The sequence below is a fragment of the Rhinatrema bivittatum genome, chromosome 1 (assembly GCF_901001135.1).
Source record: "Rhinatrema bivittatum chromosome 1, aRhiBiv1.1, whole genome shotgun sequence".
Taxonomy (NCBI): Eukaryota; Metazoa; Chordata; class Amphibia; order Gymnophiona; family Rhinatrematidae; genus Rhinatrema; species Rhinatrema bivittatum.
In genome coordinates, this window is record NC_042615.1 from 434,415,450 (window position 1) to 434,438,434 (window position 22,985).

The 22,985-nt window shown below is 46.1% G+C and overlaps 1 protein-coding gene across 1 annotated transcript in view; it reads left to right on the forward strand.

Moving 5' to 3' along the window:
- SLC44A1 (solute carrier family 44 member 1) overlaps positions 1-22,985 on the forward strand; it is a 353,381-nt gene that overhangs the window by 245,014 nt on the left and 85,382 nt on the right. The window contains exon 10 of the mRNA XM_029604664.1: positions 2,393-2,558. Within this exon, the coding sequence (XP_029460524.1) occupies positions 2,393-2,558 (166 nt within the window). The remainder of the gene's footprint in view (positions 1-2,392; positions 2,559-22,985) is intronic.

Here is a 22,985-nt window from a genome sequence, read left to right on the forward strand (position 1 = left end):
TTCTGGATGGAAATCTGTTGCCTGCAGCCAGTGAGTCGAAAACATGAAAGGTTGCAAAGATCATGTGTTTTACACATTCTAATCCTTTGTCCACAAGTGACTGGAGGGCATCTTGCTGCTTTTGAGGAAGATGCTCGGCCTACCCTTACACCTGTTTCATGAAAAGCTATTAGGAAGCTATGTGGGCAGTGAGCATAGCTCCCTGAAATGCTTATTTCCCAATAGTATCCAGGGCCCTAGAATCCCTTCTTGGGACCACCGAGGAGTGGGTTCTAGACCTTTGGTTATCTTGAGAACAGATTTAACCACCACAGATTGGTATCATAACTGCTGCTTGTCTAATCCAGGAGCCTTTTGGACAAGATAGATGCGTCTGCCTTCCTATTGACGGGGGTTGGAGGGAGGTGTTTCCTCATCCTCACTTTCTGAAGGATCTCATGGACTGGGACTGCCACAATCTCCTTAGGGGGTTCCTTGAACAGGAGAATGTCCAGCATCTTGGACTTACCATCTGTAATGTGAATGGAATGGCCTTAGCCATTTTCCTTAAAAATCCTGCAAAGGAAAGGTCCTCAGGCAGGGACTTCTTCTCTCTGGTGGTTGACACCACCTCTTCAGAAGCATCTGCAGAGTCATAGCCATTACATCAAGAACACTCAGAGTCTGACTTACCCTAGTCTGTAGGTGGTGAGGGCTCTCTTAGTGCTCAATCCCCTGCCATGGTCTCCAGGACTAGTGCACATGGCTGTTTGGGCCTGGATTCTGAGGAGCTTCAACTGTCTGGAGAAGCTTCTACTCCCACGGAGCCAGAGATCAACAGCGGGGAGGCAATAGTCGACCTCTGCCCTCCAGGCATCTGAGTCAGATCTGCATATGCACCAGCATAGCGGCCAAGCACCCAAAGGGAATGAAGGAGAAGCTTGCGAGATAGATGGTGCCTGCCTCAGTGCCCTCCATGCCCTGGTACCAAAGTCCTGCAGTGCCCTTTCTATGGTCTGCTGGATCTTTTTATCCAACTTCTCCTCAAAGATCTCTGATGCCAACATCAGCTGGGAAGCAGGAGGGGCGACCACATTATGTTTGGAACTGAGAGGTGGATCAATGGCAGAAATCAGAACTGGTGGAGACTGTTGAGTATCTGACATGCTTAGAGGATGAGCTCTCCTCACCTTGGGATTTCTTAAGGGTGTTCTTGGCCTGCACCAGATCATCCCTTCTCCCGGCATTGGGCATTGATGGAGACCATTGCTAATTCTTCTTCAGCTTCCTTTGATGCTTGGTATGAGATCTCTTTGATGCCAGAATCAAAGAGGCGGAACCTGATGCCTTCTTCAATTGGGAAGAGTCAGATTGTGACCTGTTTCCAGGTTCCCTATCAGCTGGCAGCATCGAGTGATGCCAATGAAACTCATTCCACCAATCCAGCTCCGAGTTCTTTCAGTGTTGATGACTCCCATATCGATGTCATTGTCATTGGATCGATGTTCTGGTGCCTGAAAAGTCTTTCCATCAGTTCCAGTCATCCTGGTGTTCTTTCGGGCAATGGTCGCACATTTGTGACACCCCTGGACTTCATTCGATGCCCCCGGGCAAAGGACACACTTGTCATAGGGGTCTGTGATAGACTTGGTCCTTTGGAACCAGGGCATCACTAGAACCCACTAGACATGTCCGGCTGAAATAGAAAGGGACGCAAAATAAAACTCAATGGTGGCAGCAGGTCCATGGCTGACAAGCATCAATGGCACACCGCTACAGAGGGAAAACTACAGCAAAAGAAAACTTTAAAAAATGACCGAAAAATCTAACCTAGGGAAAACTACGAGGAACAAGACTGTGAGACCCCATGATGAATGAACCTGTTTGGAAAAATTTACCAAAGGCTAAAATAGGAGAATAGGGCACCACACCATGATTGAAGGGCTCCATGGGAACGACTGATGGGGGGACCCTGTGTGTATGCCTGGTATAATTGCATGTCTGGGCATGCACAGTGAGGCACAATCAAAGTTCTACAAATTTTAACATATGTTTTCTGTGCCAGGCTCCATCTGATGATGTCACCTATGTGTGAGGACTAACATCCTTCTGCTTCTCAGGGAATGAAAATTAACTATGTTATTGGAAAATACATATGCAGATGCATTTGATGACACTCCTTGTGGATATCCTGCAAATCAGATTTGTTTGCAGCCTTTGAGGTTCAGAACTATTCAATAGTTTTGTTTTAATTGACTGGGAGACTAGTATCTTTGGATATTGAATGCTTTTTGTTCCCTTCTCACTTGAGTATTCCCTGCTCCCCCCCCCCCCCCCCCCCACACACACACACCATTTCCTCCCTTCCCCCACCACAAAACATTCATTATCTCTTCTAATTGTGTATCCTTAGGTGACCCTGTTCAGAATGAGCAAGGATTTGTGGAGTTCAGAGTTACTGGCCCTTTGCAGTATATGTGGTGGTACCACTTGGTGGGGCTCATATGGATCAGTGAATTCATACTAGCCTGTCAGCAGATGACTATCGCAGGGGCTGTAGTAACATACTACTTTACCAGGTAAGAACCTTTGTACTTGTTTCAACATCATGAGTCAAGGGCAATGCTGAGTAACAGTGGTTCATCGAAGCTGTTGGTGCTATGAACTGTGCTACACCTTTATTCAAGGGGTGCCAGAAACCTCAAATTATTTGTTTGCCCCTTCCCTGTAATCATTTTGGATCTGCTCCCATGCTGTCTGTTCATATTCTGTGCTTCAGTCCTTGCTGCTTCTTGTGACTTTTGGCTGGCTTACAAGCAAGGAGGAAAGTTGGCAGAACCTCCTCTGTGCCTCGCAGGTCTGCTTTTTCATCCTGAGGGATTTCCTTTGGCTGTGGGTAGGTGAAAGGAACTAGCTTTGTTTCCACGGCACCACAGAGCAACAATATTTCTGTCTTCTGCTGGAAAAATTATAAAAGTGGAGAATGAGAGAATAGGATACATTGAAAAGGAAGTGAGAACGGACATGATAAAAGGGCAAGTCTGAGAGTGGGAAGGAGAACAGTAATGCAGGAGTGGACCAAAGGGAAAAGAGCTAAGGACGTTGGAGGAAAAATGGCAGGAGAAATGAAGATGAATTGACAGAAGGGGGATGGCTTGATTGCACAGTGTAGACGCATCTCATTAAAACTATGGGAGCTTGCACATTCCTCCATGACCATTACTTGTCAGCCTGACTTTACAAACACAACATCCTACCTTTGTCCCAGTTCATCTGTTATATTGCAGACTGGTTTTTTTTTTGTTTTTTTTAAGATGTCAGCTCCTGAAAAGGATACATAATGTCTACCGTACTTCAGAGGCCTACGTGTGTGTGTGTGTGTATGTGTGTGTACCACAACAGTGTGTGATAACGTTTTATAGCCTGATTTAGGTAAATGGCACCTGACTGACCAATAAATACCTATGTACATTTTACAGGGCTGATAAAGAAAAAAGGCAATGAGAAAAGTTCTTCTAAGAGGCAAATAGCTCAGGATACCAGGGTATTTCACAAAATGGACGATGTGTGGGTAATTCTGTAACATCACACAAGTTAACTGGCAAATATGCATTTAAGTTACACCAATTTTCAAAGTGCACTTAACATGCATACTTTTGTTTTGGAAATTATGTTGACAAAGCTATGTGCGCACGCCTGTTATTTGTTGTGCATGGTTTGGCCTAGAGAATTTACACGGTGCATTTTAAAATAAAAAGGTGTGCGCACAATTCCCAGCCCCCATCCAGCCTCCTGCCCCTGGAACGCTTCTCCCATATGTGCATGCAATGTCCACGCATGTAATTTTATCGGTCCCACAGGTTTCCAAACAGCCATTTCTGTGGTTAAAGCACTACATCTCTTGTTTTGAATGTAATTGAAGGCGTGGTTCTTTAACCAAGCTTTCTCTGATTCCTTGGAGACGAGATAAGTCATAGAATGGCTTTTTGACTTAAGTATTCTTTCTCTGACTCATCAGGAATGAGATAATGCTCACAGAATCATAGCTGGTAGTGGCAGGCTTGTTGGTAAGTTTGTATTTATATATGTATAATATATATAATATATATATTAACTGGGCATCTATTTTTGAGGATTTACTTTATTGGGTAGAGTGAGTGGCCACAAATAACTGTGTGGCTATCAGAAGTAAAAGCAGTTGGTGTTCAATATGCCAAATGTTCTTTTGTATTGTATTATAATCAGTTTTGAGGAGAGATTGCTCTAGCAGAGTATCACATCTAAATAAACTTTTTATCCCCAGAAATCCCTTTGAAATTTATCCTCTTTTAAGGCAAACTGTTGCACAGAAGTGTAAAGTATGGGGGAACTTTTTAAGTTGATTTTCAAAGGAGAAACTCGCTCTGTGAAAACTGAGTTGGAAAAAGTACATGCACCAGCCTGAACCTGCTATCTCTGCACCTGCTTTATCCAGCAAAACGTCGCACATGCACAAAAAAGGGAGCGACATTAACCCCTCCCCAACACCACTGCAGGAACGTCTGTTCTTTCTTGTGCCGATTCAATAATCTTGGCTGACTTTTCAGCGCCCGCTTTCTTAACACACGCATGGTGCCCACAAGGGGGGGCGCCATGCAATATGTAAATTAGGGGTTGCGCTAGGAAGGAAACGCTAAGGTTGCTTGTGCAACCTTAGCTCCTCCTTGCTAATGCAACCCGCCGCGGCTGCCGGTTATGGCTGCCAAGCTTATCGGCAGCCATTTTCATTACTGGCAGACGGCCGGTTATGAAAACAGATGCCGAGTTTACGGGCGTCGGTCTTCATAACTCTGCAATCTGCCGAGTTTTTTTTTTTTTTTTTTTTTACTTTAAAAAAAAGAAGTATAGAAAAGCAGTTTTTTCTGCTTTTCTGTACTTTTCAATGCGCTCAGCTATTAACGCCTGCTCCAGGCAAGCGTTAATATCTGAGCGATAAATGGGCTTCTGAGACGCACACTTATCTTTTTGCATACGGAGTGAATGAGTAATAGGTTCATTCACATGCATTTGCATGTGATGAGCCTTACTCATTCACTCCACGTCGGACACGCATTAAATAGGCGCTAATCCCCCTATTGCAGGGGTCAGGAACCTTTTTGGCTGAGAGAGCCATAAACGCCACATATTTTAAAATGTAATTCCATGAGAGCCATACAATATGTTTAAAACTAAATACAAGTAAATGTGTGCATTTTATGTAAGATCACACTTTTAAAGTACAATAAGTCTCTGAAAATATTACACCAGGCCTTAAGACACCAATACATCTCCTATTAGGAAAACGGACCAAGTCAGGCTGCTATAGAGTCCTACACAGAAACTACACGCCAGCAGAAAACCTCACCTGAATCACGTGCTGTCCCTCACCTAACATAGAATAAAGAGACCAAAACGCATAACAAGAAGCATGCAGAAAAAACTGAATTGGAAACTGCAACAAGCCAGAGTCTCTGTATGCAGTGTAACAAAGGAAAAAAGAAACATCACCCATCCTTATAAAACAAATCAAGAAATATAAAATCATCAGCAGTAAAACTGTACTAACAAAAAGAACATATTTCGAAACAGCTGATGAGTGGAATATTCAATAATTAAAAACTCATATAAAACATTTCCAGATACCAACAAAATATTTCAAAATAGCAGACACAAAGACCCAGTAATGAAAAATAAGGATACAAAAATTTTTTTGCTCTGCATACCTGGGAACGTTTGATATCAGGTGTCCTGAGATTGTTCTGAATTAGCATGAGGTAGGGTGGTTTGCTTGGAACTTTCTCCTCTCTGTCACATACCAGCGCTCTCTCTCACACTGGCTCTCAATGACACACCTATACACACATGCTCTCAGTACTCACATATACCCATGTTTTTTCTCTCTCACTTATATAGGCTCTTAATTACGCATTTACACACATGCTGTCTATCTTTTCACGCTTACACACACACACACAGGCTTTCAATCACATAAATACATGCTGTCTTTTTCTCTCACACACAGACTCTCATTCACATGCTTACAAACATGTCCTCTTTTTCTCTCATTTACACACAGGTTCTCAATCACATACTCACATGCTCCCTCACCTAAATCAGCTTTCAATCATACACAGACACACATGGTCTCTCTCTCTCATTTAAACACAGGCTCTCAATCACATACTCACATGCTCCATCACCTAAACCAGCTCTCAATCACACACAGACACACATGATCTCTCTCTTACTTATACACACAGGCTCTTAATCATACATACACATGATTTCTCTCACACACAAAGGGTCTCAATCATACACACATACTCTTTCACACAAACAGGTTTTCAATCACAAACTTACACATACAGGTTCCCAATGGTAACTTACATTCATGCTCTCTCTCTCTCTCTCTCTCTCACAGACAGGCTCTCAATCACAGACATACTCTCTTTCACATGTACAGGCTCTCAATCATTCACATACATGCATCTCTCTCACACACACACACACACACACACACACACGAGGAAGTGGAGATGCATCTCTCACTCACTCACTCACACACACACACAGGGCCCCCCCCCCCCCCCGCGGCCCGGAAGAGGAAGTGGAGAGTATCGGGTGCCTGCGCGGCAAGAAGAGGCCACGCTAGTGCGCTCGGCATCGGCCCGAAGAAAAGAAGACTGCAGCGCGGCTCGGAGGAAAATGAAGAGCTTCAACCGCGGCCGATGGGACTCCGCCTCCGCGAGGGCTGAAAATGAAGAGGTTAGTGTTGGGAGGAGGCTGCTGCTGCCACGAGTTCCCGGGGTGGGGGAGAGAGAGAGTGAATGAGCGAGCAAACACATGCTTGCTCGCTCATTCACTCTCTCTCCCCCAGCAAACACATGCTTGCTCGCTCATTCACTCTCTCTCCCCCAGCCCCACCCCGGGAACTCGCGGCAGCAGCAGCCTTCTCCCAACGCTAACTTCTTCATTTTCAGCCCTCGCGGAGTCCCATCTGCCGCGGTTGAAGCTCTTCATTTTCCTCCGAGCCACGCTGCAGTCTTCTTTTCTTCGGGCCGATGCCGAGCGCACTAGCATGGCCTCTTCTTTCCGCGCAGGCACCCGATACTCTCCACTTCCTCTTCCAGGTCGCGGGGGGGAGGGGGCGGGAAGAAGAGAGCACGCCGGTGCCGCTGACTCCAGCTGTCCTGCCGCGTTCCGCCCGGGCTGACAGCATTTTAAGCCCGGGCGGAGGAGGACCGGGGAGCAGCTGGGTCAGCGGGAAAGTGTGGCGACTGTCTGCGAGCCAGATGCAGCCCTCAAAAGAGCCATATCTGGCTCGCGAGCCATGGGTTCCCGACCCCTGCCCTATTGCATTAGGGGGTGGATTAGCGCTTATTTATCCCATGTCAGATTGCGGGTTATACAGTGCACTCGGCTGAGTGCACTGTATTGCATCAGCCCCTCTGTATTTAAAAGTATGCAAATACTAGCAATAGGCCTGTGTTTTTTACATGTAGAGAGGGTGGACAATTTTTTTAATGCCCTATTTCGTGTGTGAAACATGCAGAAGTGCCTTTGAAAACTGCCCTCAGTCTTTTCATACTTCAGTGCACCTAACAGCACCTGCAGCATGGATAGATAAAATATGTTGACTGAGTTAGCAACACAGAATTAATCTCTTTAATGGAACTGCAGCAACGTCTGGTGATCAGTCTTTTCCTGCCTAGCGGTTTGTGTTCCAAGCCAGGCTCATTGTGTTCTGTTGCTGTGCCAGCCAACTATTTGTCCCGGGTCATGTTATGTGACTGTTTTGGGCCTCTGTTAGAATTGCTGTGAACCTTTTGTTCCAGTAACAGCAGTTACAGTCCTCAGTATGTCCGTGTAGAGCACGGATCTCACTGTGTTCAGGCGTGCATGGTCCTTGTGAGCATGAAAAGATGGTGATGTAAAGGGTGAGATTTTCAGGATTTTAGGTAATCACTCACTGGAGACTGAAAGGGGCAGCTTAAATCATGGTTTTTCAATCAGGTTTTCCTGGATACTGGCCAGTAAGGGATTCTTCCATTTAGGAAGTTTGTCTTTTTGTTGAGCTCTTGCATATTGGTTCATTTCTCTTGCTCATTTGGGCAGTGATTTGGAGTGGTTTAGGAACTATATTTTTATTGGTTTGATTAATTTTTTGGCCCATTGCAGAAGCATCTTCTATTTATTTTATTTAACTGGATGTTATACTGTTTGCTTGTTCAGGGGTCAATTGAGCAGTTGTCTGTTTTTCATTATATTATTTTTTATTTCTTATTCCTGTACGTACCCGGATCAGTCCAGACTCCTGAGTTTTGCCCCCCCCCCCCCCCCTTAGCAGATGGAGACTGAGAAGTTTTCAAAACAAAACTCCGCCTTATATAGGATGGTGCCATCTATAGTACTGCAGTATTTCTCTGTCTCCAGCAGATGGTGAAGGTGAAAAACCTACAGTCTGGTCTGTGTGCTTAGTTTTATTCTAGGAAGTTAGAGTTAGATTGAATGTTTTGGCTTGGTCAATTTTGCTTTAAAAAAAAAAAAAAAAGGGTAAATTAAGGAGCAGTGTGATCTTCCGCCTCCCAGGGGATCGTGAGGTCCTGAGAGGGCCATCCCCCACTGGTGTTGAGGCAGCTGCAAGCCAGGGTCGAGGGCCCTATTATCCCCATTTGACAGCTCTGGGTGCGGGGAGCCCGGTTCACTCCACCCTGCAGGATCAGCACCTTGGACCATTGCCGGGCAAGTTTCGGAAAAAAAACCAAAACTTTGTTTTGCTTTCGGTTTTCGGCGTTGCAGCGGCTCTCTCATCCCTGTTTCGACACGTTTTGGTGCAGGGGTGTCCGATTTTGCAGTTTTTTTGTTTCCTGTGTAGTTTTCTCTTCTTTCATGATGCTGCGATCTCCCTCGTGCTGTGCGTCTGTCCCAGGAAGGCCTTTGCTCGGCGTGTCTGCCGGGGGGAGGGATCCTCCGGGGCTGCGAAAATGAAAAAAATAGCGAAAGTAAGTCTGCCAGAGTTCTTACAGGGACAGCTGATGCTGGTCAGGCAGGGCAGATCCGTTCCTCCTCGCGCGGAAACAGAGGCCATTTTACAGACATTTAGGTCTGCGACTCAGGCAGCCATGGGGGAGGGGATGTTACCACCTCCTCTTTCTCCTTAGCAAAGGTTTCCAGGAGAGAAGGAACCTTTGCAACATGATTCGCCTGCAACGGAGGATATCCCCGAGGGGGCTTCTGACTCCTCCTCCCCTTCTTTTTCATCGGAGTTTGTGTTATTGCTCCATAAGGCTTTTAAAGTGAGGAAGTCAGGGTAGCTGCAGGCGAGAGGGGAATTCGCCTCTCTGGATGCAAAGCCTCATGCTAAGAAGCGGTCCAGGTCTAAGGGTGGTTCAGGACCCTCCAAATCTAAGCGTCCCCTCTGTACTGGGGTCCCTCAGACTCATACTGATACATCTGGGCAGGATACAGACCCAGGGGACCTGAGCCTTCAGTCCAAACCCCCGCAGGGGGTGGATGCGGACCCTAATCTACACCAGCAATCCACAGCGAGGGGTTCATATATTGCGGAAGGAGACGACCCTAAGGTGGTCCGCCTCTTTAGGAAGGAGGAGTTGGGTCCACTTATCCTTTCTATTCTAGCTGAGCTGGGCATTGAGGATCCCCCAGAGGAATCCAGACTGGAGGCTATGGATCTGGTCTTGTTGGGTCTGAGAGGCCCTGCAACCGCTTTTCCTTTTTATTTTTCGCTACAGACTTGCTGTTCCGGGAATGGGATACACCGGATCTGGGCTTGAAGGTGAGTAAGGCCATGGATAAGCTATATTCTCTGCCAGAGGATGCTTTGGACCTGCTGAGAGTGCCCAAGGTGGACGCGGCAGTGTCCGCAGTCACCAAGAAGACCACGATCCCAGTCACAGGGGCGGCAGCACTCAAAGACTTGCAGGACAGGAAGTTAGAGTTGCAGCTTAAGAGGATATTTGAGGATTCAGCACTGGGAGTTAGGGCAGCTATGTGCAGCAACTTTGCATTGCGAGCGGGCCTCCGCTGGGTTCAGCAGTTACAAGCCAACGCTGGTTTCTCGGATGAGGAGGCTGCCCAAGCAGGCCGTTTGGAAGTTTTGATGGCCTACTGTGCTGATGCCTTTCACGACCTGTTGCGGACTTCGGAGAGGTCCATGGTATCTGTGGTCTCAACTCCTGTGGTTACGAAACTGGTCGGCAGACGTATCCTCCAAAGAACAGCTGGGATCCTTACCCTTCAAAGGAAAATTGCTGTTTGGAAAGGACCTAGAAGATATGATCCAATCCCTGGGGAAGAATAAGGTCCATCGGTTGCCGGAGGACAGACTGAAGTCAAAGGGCTCCTTTTCGGCCCAGGCGAGATTCCGGGGGAATCGGCGATTTCGTCCATCTAGAACCTCCAGATCTTCCTTTTGATAGGTGCCCAATAGGCAACAAACCTGGTCCGAGTCCTTTCGTGGCCGAAGATTCAGCAGAGCTGGTAATTCCCAGTCCGCTTCTGGAGCCAAGTCTTCACAATGAAGGGGCGCCGGTCCATTCCTCTGTTCCAGCGGTAGGGGGCAGACTGTCCCTGTTTTTCGAGGAATGGGCCAAGGTATCGTCGGACCAGTGGGTGCTTACCGTGATAAGACAAGGCTACGCTTCACATTTTGCACGTTATCCTCGGGACTAGTTTCTCATCTCTCCCTGCGGTTACGAAACCAAGCAAAAAGCGGTATGGGACACCTTGCAGAGACTTCTGCAGCTAGGAACAGTCGTCCCAGTTCCTTCGGAGGCAAGAAGGAATGGCCGTTACTCCATTTACTTCGTAGTCCCCAAGAAAGAGGGATCCTTTCAGCCCATTCTGGATCTGAAAAGGGTAAACAAATGTCTCCATGTGCCACGTTTTCGTATGGAGACACTCCGCTCAGTCATTGCCTCGGTGCGAAAGGGAGAGTTTCTGGTGTCCCTGGATCTCACAGAAGCGTACCTTCATATAGACATCCGTCCAGACCCCCAGAGATTTCTCCAGTTTTCGGTACTGGGTCATCACTTCCAGTTTCGAATTCTGCCCTTCGGTCTTGCCACCATGCCCAGGACATTCACCAAGGTAATGGTGGTGGTGGCGGCTCATCTCCGGAGGGCCGGGTTTCTGGTACATCCTTACTTGGACGACTGGCTGATTCAGGCAAAATTGGAATCGCTTGCCAAGGTAGCAATTCGCAATGTGCTTCAGCTCCTTCAGTCGCTGGGCTGGGTGATCAATTTCACCAAGAGTCGGTTGGTGCCCACTCATTCTTTGAAATTTTTGGGTGCTCTGTTCGACACTGAGCAGGGCAGAGTCTTTCTTACCACAGAACGCATCTCCAAACTGCAAGGTCAAGTGAGATCCTTATTGCTCAAGCATCTGCTCAGGGTCTGAGATTATTTGCAAGTTCTCGGTTCGATGACCTCAACCCTGGAACTGGCACCCTGGGCCTTTGCTCATATGAGGCCTTTACAGTCCGCATTGCTTTCCTGCGGAACCCGGTCTCGGAACTTTTTCATCTACCTCCTCCGCTTATGGATGCGGTGCGGTACAGTCTCGAGTGGTGGCTGGTAACGGACACCTTATCCTGAGGTGTCCCCCTGTAAGTGCCCGAGTGGACAGTGGTCACCACGGGTGTCAGCCTCTCCGGTTGGGGAGCGGTATGCAGGGGGAAATCGGTACAGGGATTATGGTCTCCCGACGAATCTCAGTGGTCGATCAATCATCTGGAGACAAGAGTGGTGTGGTTAGCATTGCAAGATTCCGTCCTCTTCTCCAAGGGAGGTCGGTCAGAATTCTGTCAGACAATGCAACCACGGTGGCGTATATCAATCGCCAAGGAGGAAACAGGAGTCAGCCCGTGGCAGTGGAAGCTTGTCAGTTGATCAGCTGGGTGGGGCAGCACTTAGTCAGCATCGCTGCAACTCACATAGCTGGCGTGGACAATGTACAGGCAGACTTTCTCAGCCGGCACCGTCTGGATCCCGGGGAATGGGAATTAGCAGAGACACAGCCTTTCAAGTCATCTGCGACACGTGGGGCAGGCCCAGCATGGATCTCATGGCAACGTTTCGGAATGCCAAGGCCCTGCATTTTTACGGTCGTCGCAGAGAAACAGGAGCAGAAGGGGTAGATGCCCTGGTTCTGCCTGGCCAACCGACGTTCTCCTGTACGTCTTCCCACCTTGGCCATTAATCGGCAGAGTGCTCAGGAGGGTGGAGATCCATCCAGCAGAAGTAATCTTGGTAGCCCCGGAATGGCCGAGGTGGCCATGGTTTGCGGATCTTCTCAATCTAGCGGTGGCGGGGCCTCTGCAGTTTCCCATTCTCCCAGACCTATTGCATCAAGGTTCCGTTTGGAAGAAGTCGATCGCTTCTGTCTAGTGGCATGGCTTTTGAAAGGCAATGGCTAAGTCGCAAAGGTTGTTCTCCTGCCATAGTGACTACCCTCCTGCGATCGCGCAAGACATCCACCAACTTAGCGTATATTAGAGTGTGGAAGATTTTTTAATCTTGGTGCCTGGACCGGGAGGTAGCTCCTACCCGGGCTTCGGGGTCTGATATTCTGTGTTTTCTTTAAAATGGTCTGTCCAAAGGCTTATCGTGTAATACATAGTTATGGTGATTTTTGAGAGCCATCCTGCTTTGACATTGAGTAATACTGCCGGACTCTAGGTGGCACCATCCTATATAAAGCGGAGTTTTGTTTTGAAAACTTCTGTCTCCATCTGCTAAAAGGGGGGCAAAACCAAGAAGTCTAGACTGATCCGTGGTACTACAGGAATGAAAATTATCAGGTAAGAAATTAATTTTCCTTTGTATGTTTTATATTTTATTTTATTATTCTGAAGTGCCTCTGCAGGTGGGGGGCATCTATCATGAGATAGGGTGAGATGGTTGCCCCAGGCAGCAAAATTGTGGCATGGCAAAAGTGCCCCCCAAAAAGCCACAGCCGCCTCACCCTGCATTCAGGCCCAGCACCAGAGACGTGCCATAAGTGAGGTGCCTCTGGGTTCCCATTCCCACGCCACCCCCACACAAGCAGAACAAAGAATCCGTAGCAGCACAATTTCAGTGCCATGTCCGCCACAGCACAGCTTTGGTGACATGCCTGCAGCGACCAAAGAAAACTCGGCAGAGCTGCCATGGATCCCATCCCACAGCAGCCAAAAAGAAGATCTGGCAGGGCCACCATGTACTCTATCCCAAGATGGGCCAAAAAGAGGCCTGGTAGTGCCACCTGAAAATGCCCAAAAGAGAGGGGGAGGATGTAAATGTGTTAGAGAGAGTCTGTGTGTGTGTTTGTGTGTGAGGAAAAGGGGGTCTATGTTTGAGTGAGAGCTTGTGTGTGTGAAAGAGTGCCTGTAGTCATTTAGTGTGATAGAGAATGTCTGTGTGTGTGGGAGAGAGTGACTTTGCATGAGAAAAAGAGAGCCACTGAATGTGAAAGTGCCTGTTTGTGTGTGAGGGAGAGAGAGAGTCACTGAGTGTGTAAGTGTATGTGTGTGAAGGAGACTGTCAGCATGAGAGTGTACCTGTTTGTGAGGAAAGATTGCCACTGAGCATGAGAGAGTGGCTGAATGTGTGTGAAGAAGAGAACTACTGAGCATGAGAGTACCGGTGAGTGTGAGGGAGAGCCACTGATTGAGACAGTACCTGTGTGTTAGGTGGAGAGAACCATTGAGTATGTAAGTGAGAGTTTGTACTTGTGTATGAGGGGGAGAGAGCCAGTGAAGGAGCATGTGAGTAAGAGAGGGTGTGCGTGAGAATAATGTTTATGAAAAAGAGAGGATAAAGTTTGTGCACCCAACCCTTCTCCTCCCCACTAAACCAAGACAATCTCAGTGTTGCTGGAAATCAAGTCCCCAGATATGGAGAGCAGAGCATTTTTTTTTTATCCCAGTTAGTTTAAATTATTTGTTGTTTGATGTGTCTGCTGTTTAGAAATATTTTATTGGTGTTTGATAATTTTTTTAAAATGTTAATGAGTTTCTTAGCATTCAGACGGATGAATCCAGAACCAGTGGGTTATGCACCTCTACCAGCAGATGGAGACTTAGCAAAACTGACATCGCAGTATATATACTCCTGCAGTGACAGCCCGTCCATATTCTCCATCTCCAGCAGATGGTAAACGTGCATCTCCCTACTGGGGATTGCTTCAAGTTTTAGGAGAAAGAAGGAGATTTAATTTGCCCTGCTGTCCTGTGGTGATACCAAATGATCCCTCCCCCCATTGAGAATTCCTGAGGTGATTTCCGTGGTCCCTCAGATGAGTGGTTTTTCAGCCAGCATGGACTTGGCTGTTGAAACTGCTGGAAGGCAGGGGGTGGAGGAAGCTGAGTGCAGCAGTGAAGGTATATGCCTACCCCCGCAGCCGGAGACCGATTCTGTTCTTAGCTGGGACAGGCTGAGCTCAGGTTTAATTTTTTTTTTCTTATAAGCAGAGAGTGAGTTTTGTGTACAGTTCCTCTCTCCTTTGGTCTCTGCTCAGCATGCCGAAACAACTTGTGTTCCTGCTTCTGTGGGAGTTGGGGAACATGGGCAGCTGGCGGATCAAGCGGCCCCTTGGCCTAGGCCCCCGCTCTCAGGCTTCTTTCTTGTTAGCCGCGTGGTGGGCTGTGAAGGCATCCACGCACTTTTTCCCTGCGCGTTAGGCTGCCCTATTCTGTTGGATTGTGCAAGTGCGTCCAGCTGGGCATCCAATAGCAAGCATAATTGGATGCCTAGTTGAAAGTTTTGTTGGGCATCCAGTTGGTTGGGAGCGTAATCTGTGAGCCTAATTTTGTACATGCTTATATCTGCACCCAAACGGTGCCATCTCTGTGCCCATCAATTTGTGGTATGGAGCACCAAAAATGTTGGACACCTAAATTCAAACGCCTATATTTTGGATACTTGGTGCTTATTTCAGCAGTACATATACTAAATTTTGGACATCCAAGATAATTCAGATGGCGGCTTCAGCTGTGCTTATGTCTAAGAAACCTAAGTGCCTTACCCTCTGTGCTGCTTTTCATATTCAGGCATCTCAGCCAGGTGTTCCCTATAATTGAGCCAGCATTGCCTTCATCCGATTTTACTAAACCTGGTTCTTCCCAGCCTGATATGGGACTGAAAAAACAAAAAGAGATGACAGAAGGGTTGCATAACTTAGACCTCCCCTAACTGCTTCATCAGTTGGGGATGGTAGTTCAGTGGGCTCAGGGTAGGTGCCTCTGGTTTTGGCACAGATTCCTCTGCCTTCTTTGTCGCAATCCTCGGCCCCAGCCTCTATTGTCTGTTCTGGGTCATAGGCAGTGAAACTCCGCAATCATGATGGTGCGGGTAAGTGTCGCGACATGCCTAGATCGGCTGCCCATCTTTTCGGTGGCAATCCTGATGGCACAACTGATGAAAATGATAAATGTTCCCTGGAGGATGGAAATTCCTTCGGGATTGGAACTGTTTAGTACTATGTTGCAGTTCTTTCATAAAGATGAGTTACCAGAACTGATTCCCAGACACTGAGGATGTTGGCACTGAATCCATGTCTGAGCCAAAGAAAGATCTCATATTAAGGAAGTTATTCAAGAATTAATTGATCTTGAGTGGGGTGCTCCAGAAGCTAATTTCAAAGGGGGATGGGTCTTGGCAGGCCTTTACCCCCCTGGACCCGGCTGCGCGTGAGCAATTACTTTTTCCAAAGATGGACGCGCTTGTGTGTGTGGTCAGCAAGCAGACTGTTCTCATAGTAGGGGGAATGGTCTTAAAGGAAGAACACGATGGGAGAATTGAGGCTATCCTAAATAGGCCTTTGAAGCAATAGCAATGAGTTTGCAGATAGCTTCCTGTTGTTCCCTGGTTGCTCGTTCTTGCTTATTGCTCTTCCAGGAGGTTGGTAAACTTGGGCAGTGATGGAACCAGCAGCTGCCTTTCTGGCAGATACGGACTGTGCTTGGTCCGTACCTCAGTCACAGGAGTGACTTCAGTAATAGCGGATAGGTGTTGGCTATGGCTGAGAAATTGGTCAGCCAATACAACCTCAATGTCTAATCTTACGAAGTTGCCTTTTAAAAGTTCACTCTTGTTTGGGAGTGAACTGGAGGAGATGGCAAATAAGTGGGATAGTCCCCGGTTTCTTGATTACCAGAGGGTGAGAACAGGTGCCACAAGCCTTCAGTATGAGGGGGTCATACAAGGGGATTCACACGTTTTCAACCCATGGAGAAGTGGCTTTTCAGAGGACTCTACTTTTGGGTAGATCCCAGTCCTTCATCTCAGGCAGCCCTGATGAGGTGCAGCCTCTAGGAATGGAGCACACAGAGCTTCCCGTGAAGGTGTGCTGACTCTCCTCTGGGCTTTTGTTGGAAGTGGGTCAAGATCACAACAGACCAGTGGGTTCTGGAAGTGATATGAGAAGGCTATGCCCTGGAATTCTGCATTGTTCCTCGAACTGTGTTCATGGTGTCTCCTTCAACTCTACGGAGTGTACGTTGTTAAGACTTTTCAGCCTGCGTCTCAAAAAATATATATATATTAATAATACCTGCCACTATTCCATTTAGTTCGATGTGCCCAAGACTGAGGGATCTTTTCGTCCCATTCTGGTGTCAACCGTCATTTGCATGCGACTCGTTTTTGCGTGGTAGCCTTGGGCACAGTGATAATGGCAGTACAGTTGGAGTTTACTGTCATCTCTGGAACTGTCTGAGGCGCACCTGCATGTCCCCTTTTGACTAGAGCACCAACGTTTTCTACATTTAGTGTTTTTGGGATGCCATTATTAGTTTCAAGCGCTCCCTTTTGGTTTGGCCACTACAGCCAGGACTTTTTCCAAGGTTATGGTGGTGGTGGCGGCGGCAGAGTTAAGAAAACATGGGATCCTGATATACCCATACTTGGACGACTGACTGCTTTGGGCCAGGAGTCTGGAAGAGAGCCTTCGGGTCTCGCGCAAGATGATCTCCTTGTTGCAGAAGCTAAGTTGGGTCATGAACCTGACCAAGAGCAATACTCAGCAAACACAGTTGCTTGAGTATCTTGGAGTTCAGTATGACTCAAAAAAGGGGGCAGGGTGTTCCTTGCCGGAAAGCCGTATTCAGAAGCTGGTGGTGCAGCTGTGGATATTGATGAACATGATGTGGTCCTATCTTCAGGTGCTTGGATCAGAGCTCAGGCCTTATCTTGCCGGGAGCTGTTTCTATGAGTGACCCCGGGGCCGATTCAGCTGCATGCTGTTCCTTCCATTTTGCCAAAAGTGGTCTCAGATTTTCACTTGAATCAGTGCATTTCCCTGCCATTTCTGGACAGGGCGAGAGATGCAGAGGAATATCACCTGTTATGTCCCTTGGATATAGAAGGGCATAGTTTGTGATATTTAGATGCTTCTGAACTTCTCAGAAAGACAGACCAGCTGTTTGTTCTCCCTGGTGGGAGTAAATAGGAAGAGCCAGCATTGTGGGCTGCAATAGCCTGCTGGATTAAGGAGATAGTCAGGGCCACGTCTCTGGATGCTGAGCAGCCATTCCCTCCACTGGGGCTCAGGCAGTGTCATGGGCAGAGGTTAGTTTCTTGTTTCCTGTCGAACATTTGCTGAGCTGAAACATAATCCTCCCTACATACCTTTTTCAGGCATTATTGCCTGGATGTGCAGGCCCGGGAGGATGCAGCCTTTGCATGTGTAGTTTTGACTGGACCACAGGCAGCCTCCCACCCTACTTTGGAGTAGCTTGGGTACATCCCACTGGTTCTGGATTCATCTGTCTGAATAGTAAGAAATGAGAAATTACTACTTACCTGATAATTTCCTTTTCTTTAGGACAGACAGATGAATCCAGCTTCCCGCCCTTGGCTGCTGAATGATTGTGCTATGGTCCTCATGCATGGCTACATGATCCAGGGAGTACTGGTAAGTGTCAGTCCAGTCCCTAGATTAATGTTGTTGAAGTTATTACAATTTTTATTTGGGCTCAGTATTTTCCTGTTGGCTGAGTGTTGGAATGTTTATCTGATGATAATCAAGTTTTATTCGTTTGTCCATAGTTGGCTTTTGCAGAGAATACTAGCAGGCTGATGTCACTGCAGGAGTATATATACTGTGATGTCAGCTTTGCTCCATCTCCATCTGTTGGTAGAGGTGCATAACCCACTAGTTCTGTCCGTCCTAAAGAAAAGGGAGTTTTCAGGTAAGTAGTAATTTCTCATTTGTAATTATCAAGTGTTATTCTATTTGTTAGATGTTTTGGAATATTTATTCTTTTTATTAGTGGGATTAATATTTTCTTGATTTTGTTGGTTGATGCTTTGAGGAAGGGTGATGTTTCTGTTTTCCCGATTGTTACACTGTATACTGTTTTCCCGATTGTTACACTGTATACGGAATCTGCCTTGTAGTTTCCAGTTCATTTTTTGTCTGCCTCTTTCTATTTATACTTTATAATCTGTTTATTCTATTTAGCGAGGGTCTATCTGTGTTTTCCATATGTGACCAAGGTGAGGTCTTCTACTAGTGAGTTTCTGTGTAGGGATCTATAACAGTCTGGCTTGTTCTGTTTTCCTAATAGGAGATGCATTGGTGTAATATTTGCAGTGTTGCATTTTCATACGTAGGTTGTTGCTGTTTGAGTTGCTGGCATTTAGTGCTGTTTTGGTATAGAAGGTTTATTATATTATAATTTTAATTGTTTACTCATGGCTATCTGAGGGCCAAGCTTACAAGTAACATGCTTTACAGTAGGCCTAATACCATATGGGTTCCAAGTGTATTTTTTGCAGGGTTTTTGGGTTGGCATTTGTCTAGGTACACTGAGCATGCCCAGTATGCCCTATACTACGTGTACACACGGGGTCCCTCTCCAGTCTCCTTTTTCCGCAGACCTGTAAGCTTCGCAGTGTGAGTGGACTCACTTTTGGCTGTTTTTGGCCTTGTGGAATACTTTCTTTTTGCTCGTGTTTTTTGCAGTTTTTCTTTTTTTTTTTTTTAAATATCTTTTATTGACCATAACACAACACAAAGCACTGCACATGATTTGTACAGGGTTTCAAAACAGTACTATCGGGTCAATTTATATTATTTGTAACATGAGAATAAAAATAATAATATTATAATAAACATTTTCAACATGTTAAGACTATTCATTACCCCCCTTACATCCCACCCAATCCCCCTCCCTCTCTTGTTCTCCATTGGGAATCCCCCTACCTGAAGGAGTAGATATGAGAGGAACATGCTATTATCAAAAGTATAATGAGAGAGTCATCCCTAACTACGATGGCCAACATGTGAGATATAAATATTTACAACCGATAACTTTTATCTAGTGGGAGACTGAGCCTGCAACCATTCACTCAATGGTGACCAAATGGCTTGAAAGGACTACAACCTATCCTGCCTAATCGCTGATAAGCACGTCAGGCGATAATGTGTGTGTAGTCTGTGAATCACAGCTGGTAAAGAGGGAGGGTCAGGACATTTCCACGCAGTCGTCAGTTCACAACGTGCAGCTATAAAGATCTGATTACAAAATGTTTAGCGCGGTTTGGCGAGGTCCTCTACCGGAAGGTTTAACAAAACCTGTTGAGGTTATAAGATTACCTCTTCCCCCTATTAGTGTAGTTAGCCACTTACGTATCTCATCCCAAAAAGCTACCACTTTAGGGCATCGCCACCATATATGAATATAGGTTCCTTCCTATCCACATTGTCTCCAACATTTGCTGGACATGGTAGGGAACATAGTGTGTAGTTTAACTGGTGTCAGATGCCAACGATATAATACCTTAGAGCAATGCTCTTGTATAAAGGCAGAGATAGAGCTTTTTGCCACCCTAAAAAACACCAAGTCCCAATCGACCTTAGATAAGGGGACATCAAGATCCTGAGACCAGGCAATAAGATGAGAGAACTTGTATGGTGAGAGATCATTGAGGAGTGATATATTTTGGATATTACTCCCTTGATTTTATCAGAGTGTTCACAATAGTTTTCGAATAGAGATTTAGAGGAACGTAGCACCCGACCTCCTTTTAACACCAACAAAAAATGACATACCTGCGCAAAATTCAAAATGTGTTGTGCATTCCCTGGATATTTACTCTGGAAATCAGCAAAAGGGATGATAGTACTCTCCTTCCAAAGGTGTCCAGTGCAGACAATTTCCCCCGCCACCCACTCTGAGAAAACTGAGGAGCCTAATCCCGCCGGGAAACTAGTATTATGGGATAAGTGAAAATATTTAAAAGATCCCACCAATTTGATCCGCCATTGAGTCCAGGCTTTAAGCATATTCACCAATGCTATGGGCATATAGTTCATGGGCCTCCATGTCGCCTTGGGCTGCCAAGGTAAGACCTGCAATGGCATCCTGCCCCAACATGGCTTGTTCCAGTCTCACCCACTGTTTAACTTATTTTTGGTTATAGATATCTACCAAGGACCTAAGTTGAGCCGCACCAAAATACCACATCAGGGTAGGAACACCCCAGCCACCATTGTGCTTGGGAAGATACAAAACAGCCCGAGCCACACGAGGTGGCCTTTTTTTCCCAAATGTAATCAAAGAAAATTTTCTGCCACATTTTTAAAATCTTCACAGATATATGAATGGGTAGAGTTGAAAAAAAGTACAAAAGCCGGGGTAATACGTTCATCTTAATGACCGCTATTCGGCCTACCCAAGAAAAATGTTCCCGATTCCAGGTGTTCAAATCTTTCTCTATTTTCTTCAATAGGAGAGCATAATTGAGTGCAAATAATTTAAAGAGGTTTGCACTTAAATGGACCCCCAAATACTTAATTGATTTTTTAGCCCACCAAAATGGGAAATCCCTAGCAATGCGTTCAATCTCCAATCCAGATAAATTAATGTTTAAAATCTCAGATTTATCGTAATTGACCTTGAATCCCGCTACCCTATGAAAGTGGTCTTAATTCCTCCACCACCCCCCTCAAGGAATTGTAAGGTTCAGTAAATGTAAACAGTACATCATCAGCAAAAAGAATTAACTTATACTGAGAAGCCCCTTCCTCGATACCCCGGATTCTCTCCGAATTCCGTACCCTGGTTGCTAAAGGCTCTAAAAAAAAAAAAAGAGCAAAAAGAAAGGGAGATAGTGGGCATCCTTGCCTAGTTCCTCTTTGTAATTTAAAACTAGGGCCATAGCCTCCGTTCACCTTCACCCGGGCTTGAGGGTTTGCATGTAACTTGGCCACCCAAGTGAAAGTGCCCCCCAAAATCCAGTTTCCGTAATATCTTAAAAACAGCCAATGCACCAGGTCGAATGCCTTTTCAGCGTCCATTGCCAGTAAAATCAAGGGGGAATGTCTGCGCAGGACCCAGTCCATAATATCAACAACTTTACGTATATTATCGCTGGTCATGTGAGCAGGTACGAAGCCTACTTTGTCAGTGTGTTAGATGAGGGAGAACAGTTTTCAATCTTTCCGCCAAAATTCTTATCAAAAGTTTGAGATCCACATTAATCAAAGATATTGGTCTGTAGAACCTACACAAGGTGGGATCCCTCCCCGGTTTTGCTAAGATTGTGATGCCTGCTACGCTGGCATGAGTTGCAAAGGAGCCATCATTCCTAAGAGAGTTAAACATCTCAGTTAAAGGGGATACTAGGATATGTGCTAATTTTTTGTAATATGCTCCCGTCAAGCCGTCTAACCCAGGGGACTTGCCCGCTTTTAGCATTTTAATGGCCAGTAGCACCTCTAGTTCCCTTATGGGGCTATCCAGAAAAGCCTGCTGATCAGGCGTGAGTGCTTCCAGGGATAATGAGGCTAAATATGCATCCATATTGGCCTCCAATATAGTCTTGTCAGCTGTATACAGAGTAGCATAGAAATTAGAGAAGCTGCTTCTAATATCCTCAGAGGAGGTTACGAACTGACCACTTGCTGATTTTATTTTAGCAATACTATTTTGAGCTAGTACAGCCTTCAGACATCTCTCTAGTAGACGCCCTGCCTTATCTCCCTCCTCAAAATATCTCTGCTTGGTTATATCTAAGGCATGAGCTATAGCTTCAACGTTTAAAGTCTGAAGTCTAACCTCGCTGATTCTAACTCCCTATAGACCTTGGGGGCTTTGGTTAGCCTGATGGAGCTGGGTAAGTCAAGCTATCTCCTGCACCAAATGTGCCCTCCATTCTCCTTTTTGTTGTTTACAGAAGGGAGCTTGAGAGATGATTAAACCTCTTGCAATTGTTTTAGGGCATTCCCAAATCACTGGAGAGGTATGTGTATTTGTGGTGTTGATTTGGAAATACTCTCGGATGCCCTCCCCTAGGTGCCATACAAATTGGGGATCTTGCAACAATGATTCCTTGAGCCTCCAGAATCTGACACCTGGCTAAACTGTAGTCAGCCTCACGTCCATCCTTACTGGTGCATGATCTGTCCATGGATGGGGATCAGTGTCTACCTTTGTGACCCTATTTTGAACTATGGGGCCTACCAGAAAAAAATCAATCCTGGAATAAGATTGGTGTGCTGGTGAGTAATAGGAGTAACTACAGGAATGGGGATACCTCTGCCTCCAGATATCTTGCAAACCCCACCTCGTAATAAGAAATTTGAGGGACCTACGAGCATGTCGAGAAACATTAGAAACCTGTGGTGTTATCCAGTTTAGGGTTATAAGTAACATTAAAATCACCCCAAAGAATAAGTAGTCCCTCCGAGTATTTCACTAACATGACATCCAAAGCATCAAAGAAGGGGCCCTGACCTACATTGGGAGCATATACAGTCAGCAGGGTGAGAATTTCTGTCCTCAGACATAACTTAAGGACATACCTTCCCCGAGGGTCTGTAACAACGGCAAGCACTTCATGTATCAAGTCCCATCTAATCAAAATGCCCACTCCCGTGTATTTAGCTGCGGTAGAGCTTGCTGCCAAATATCTGTGGGGAATTGCCAAAATGACAATAATTATTCGTGCCTTTTACGTAGGTGAGTTTCTTCTATCAAT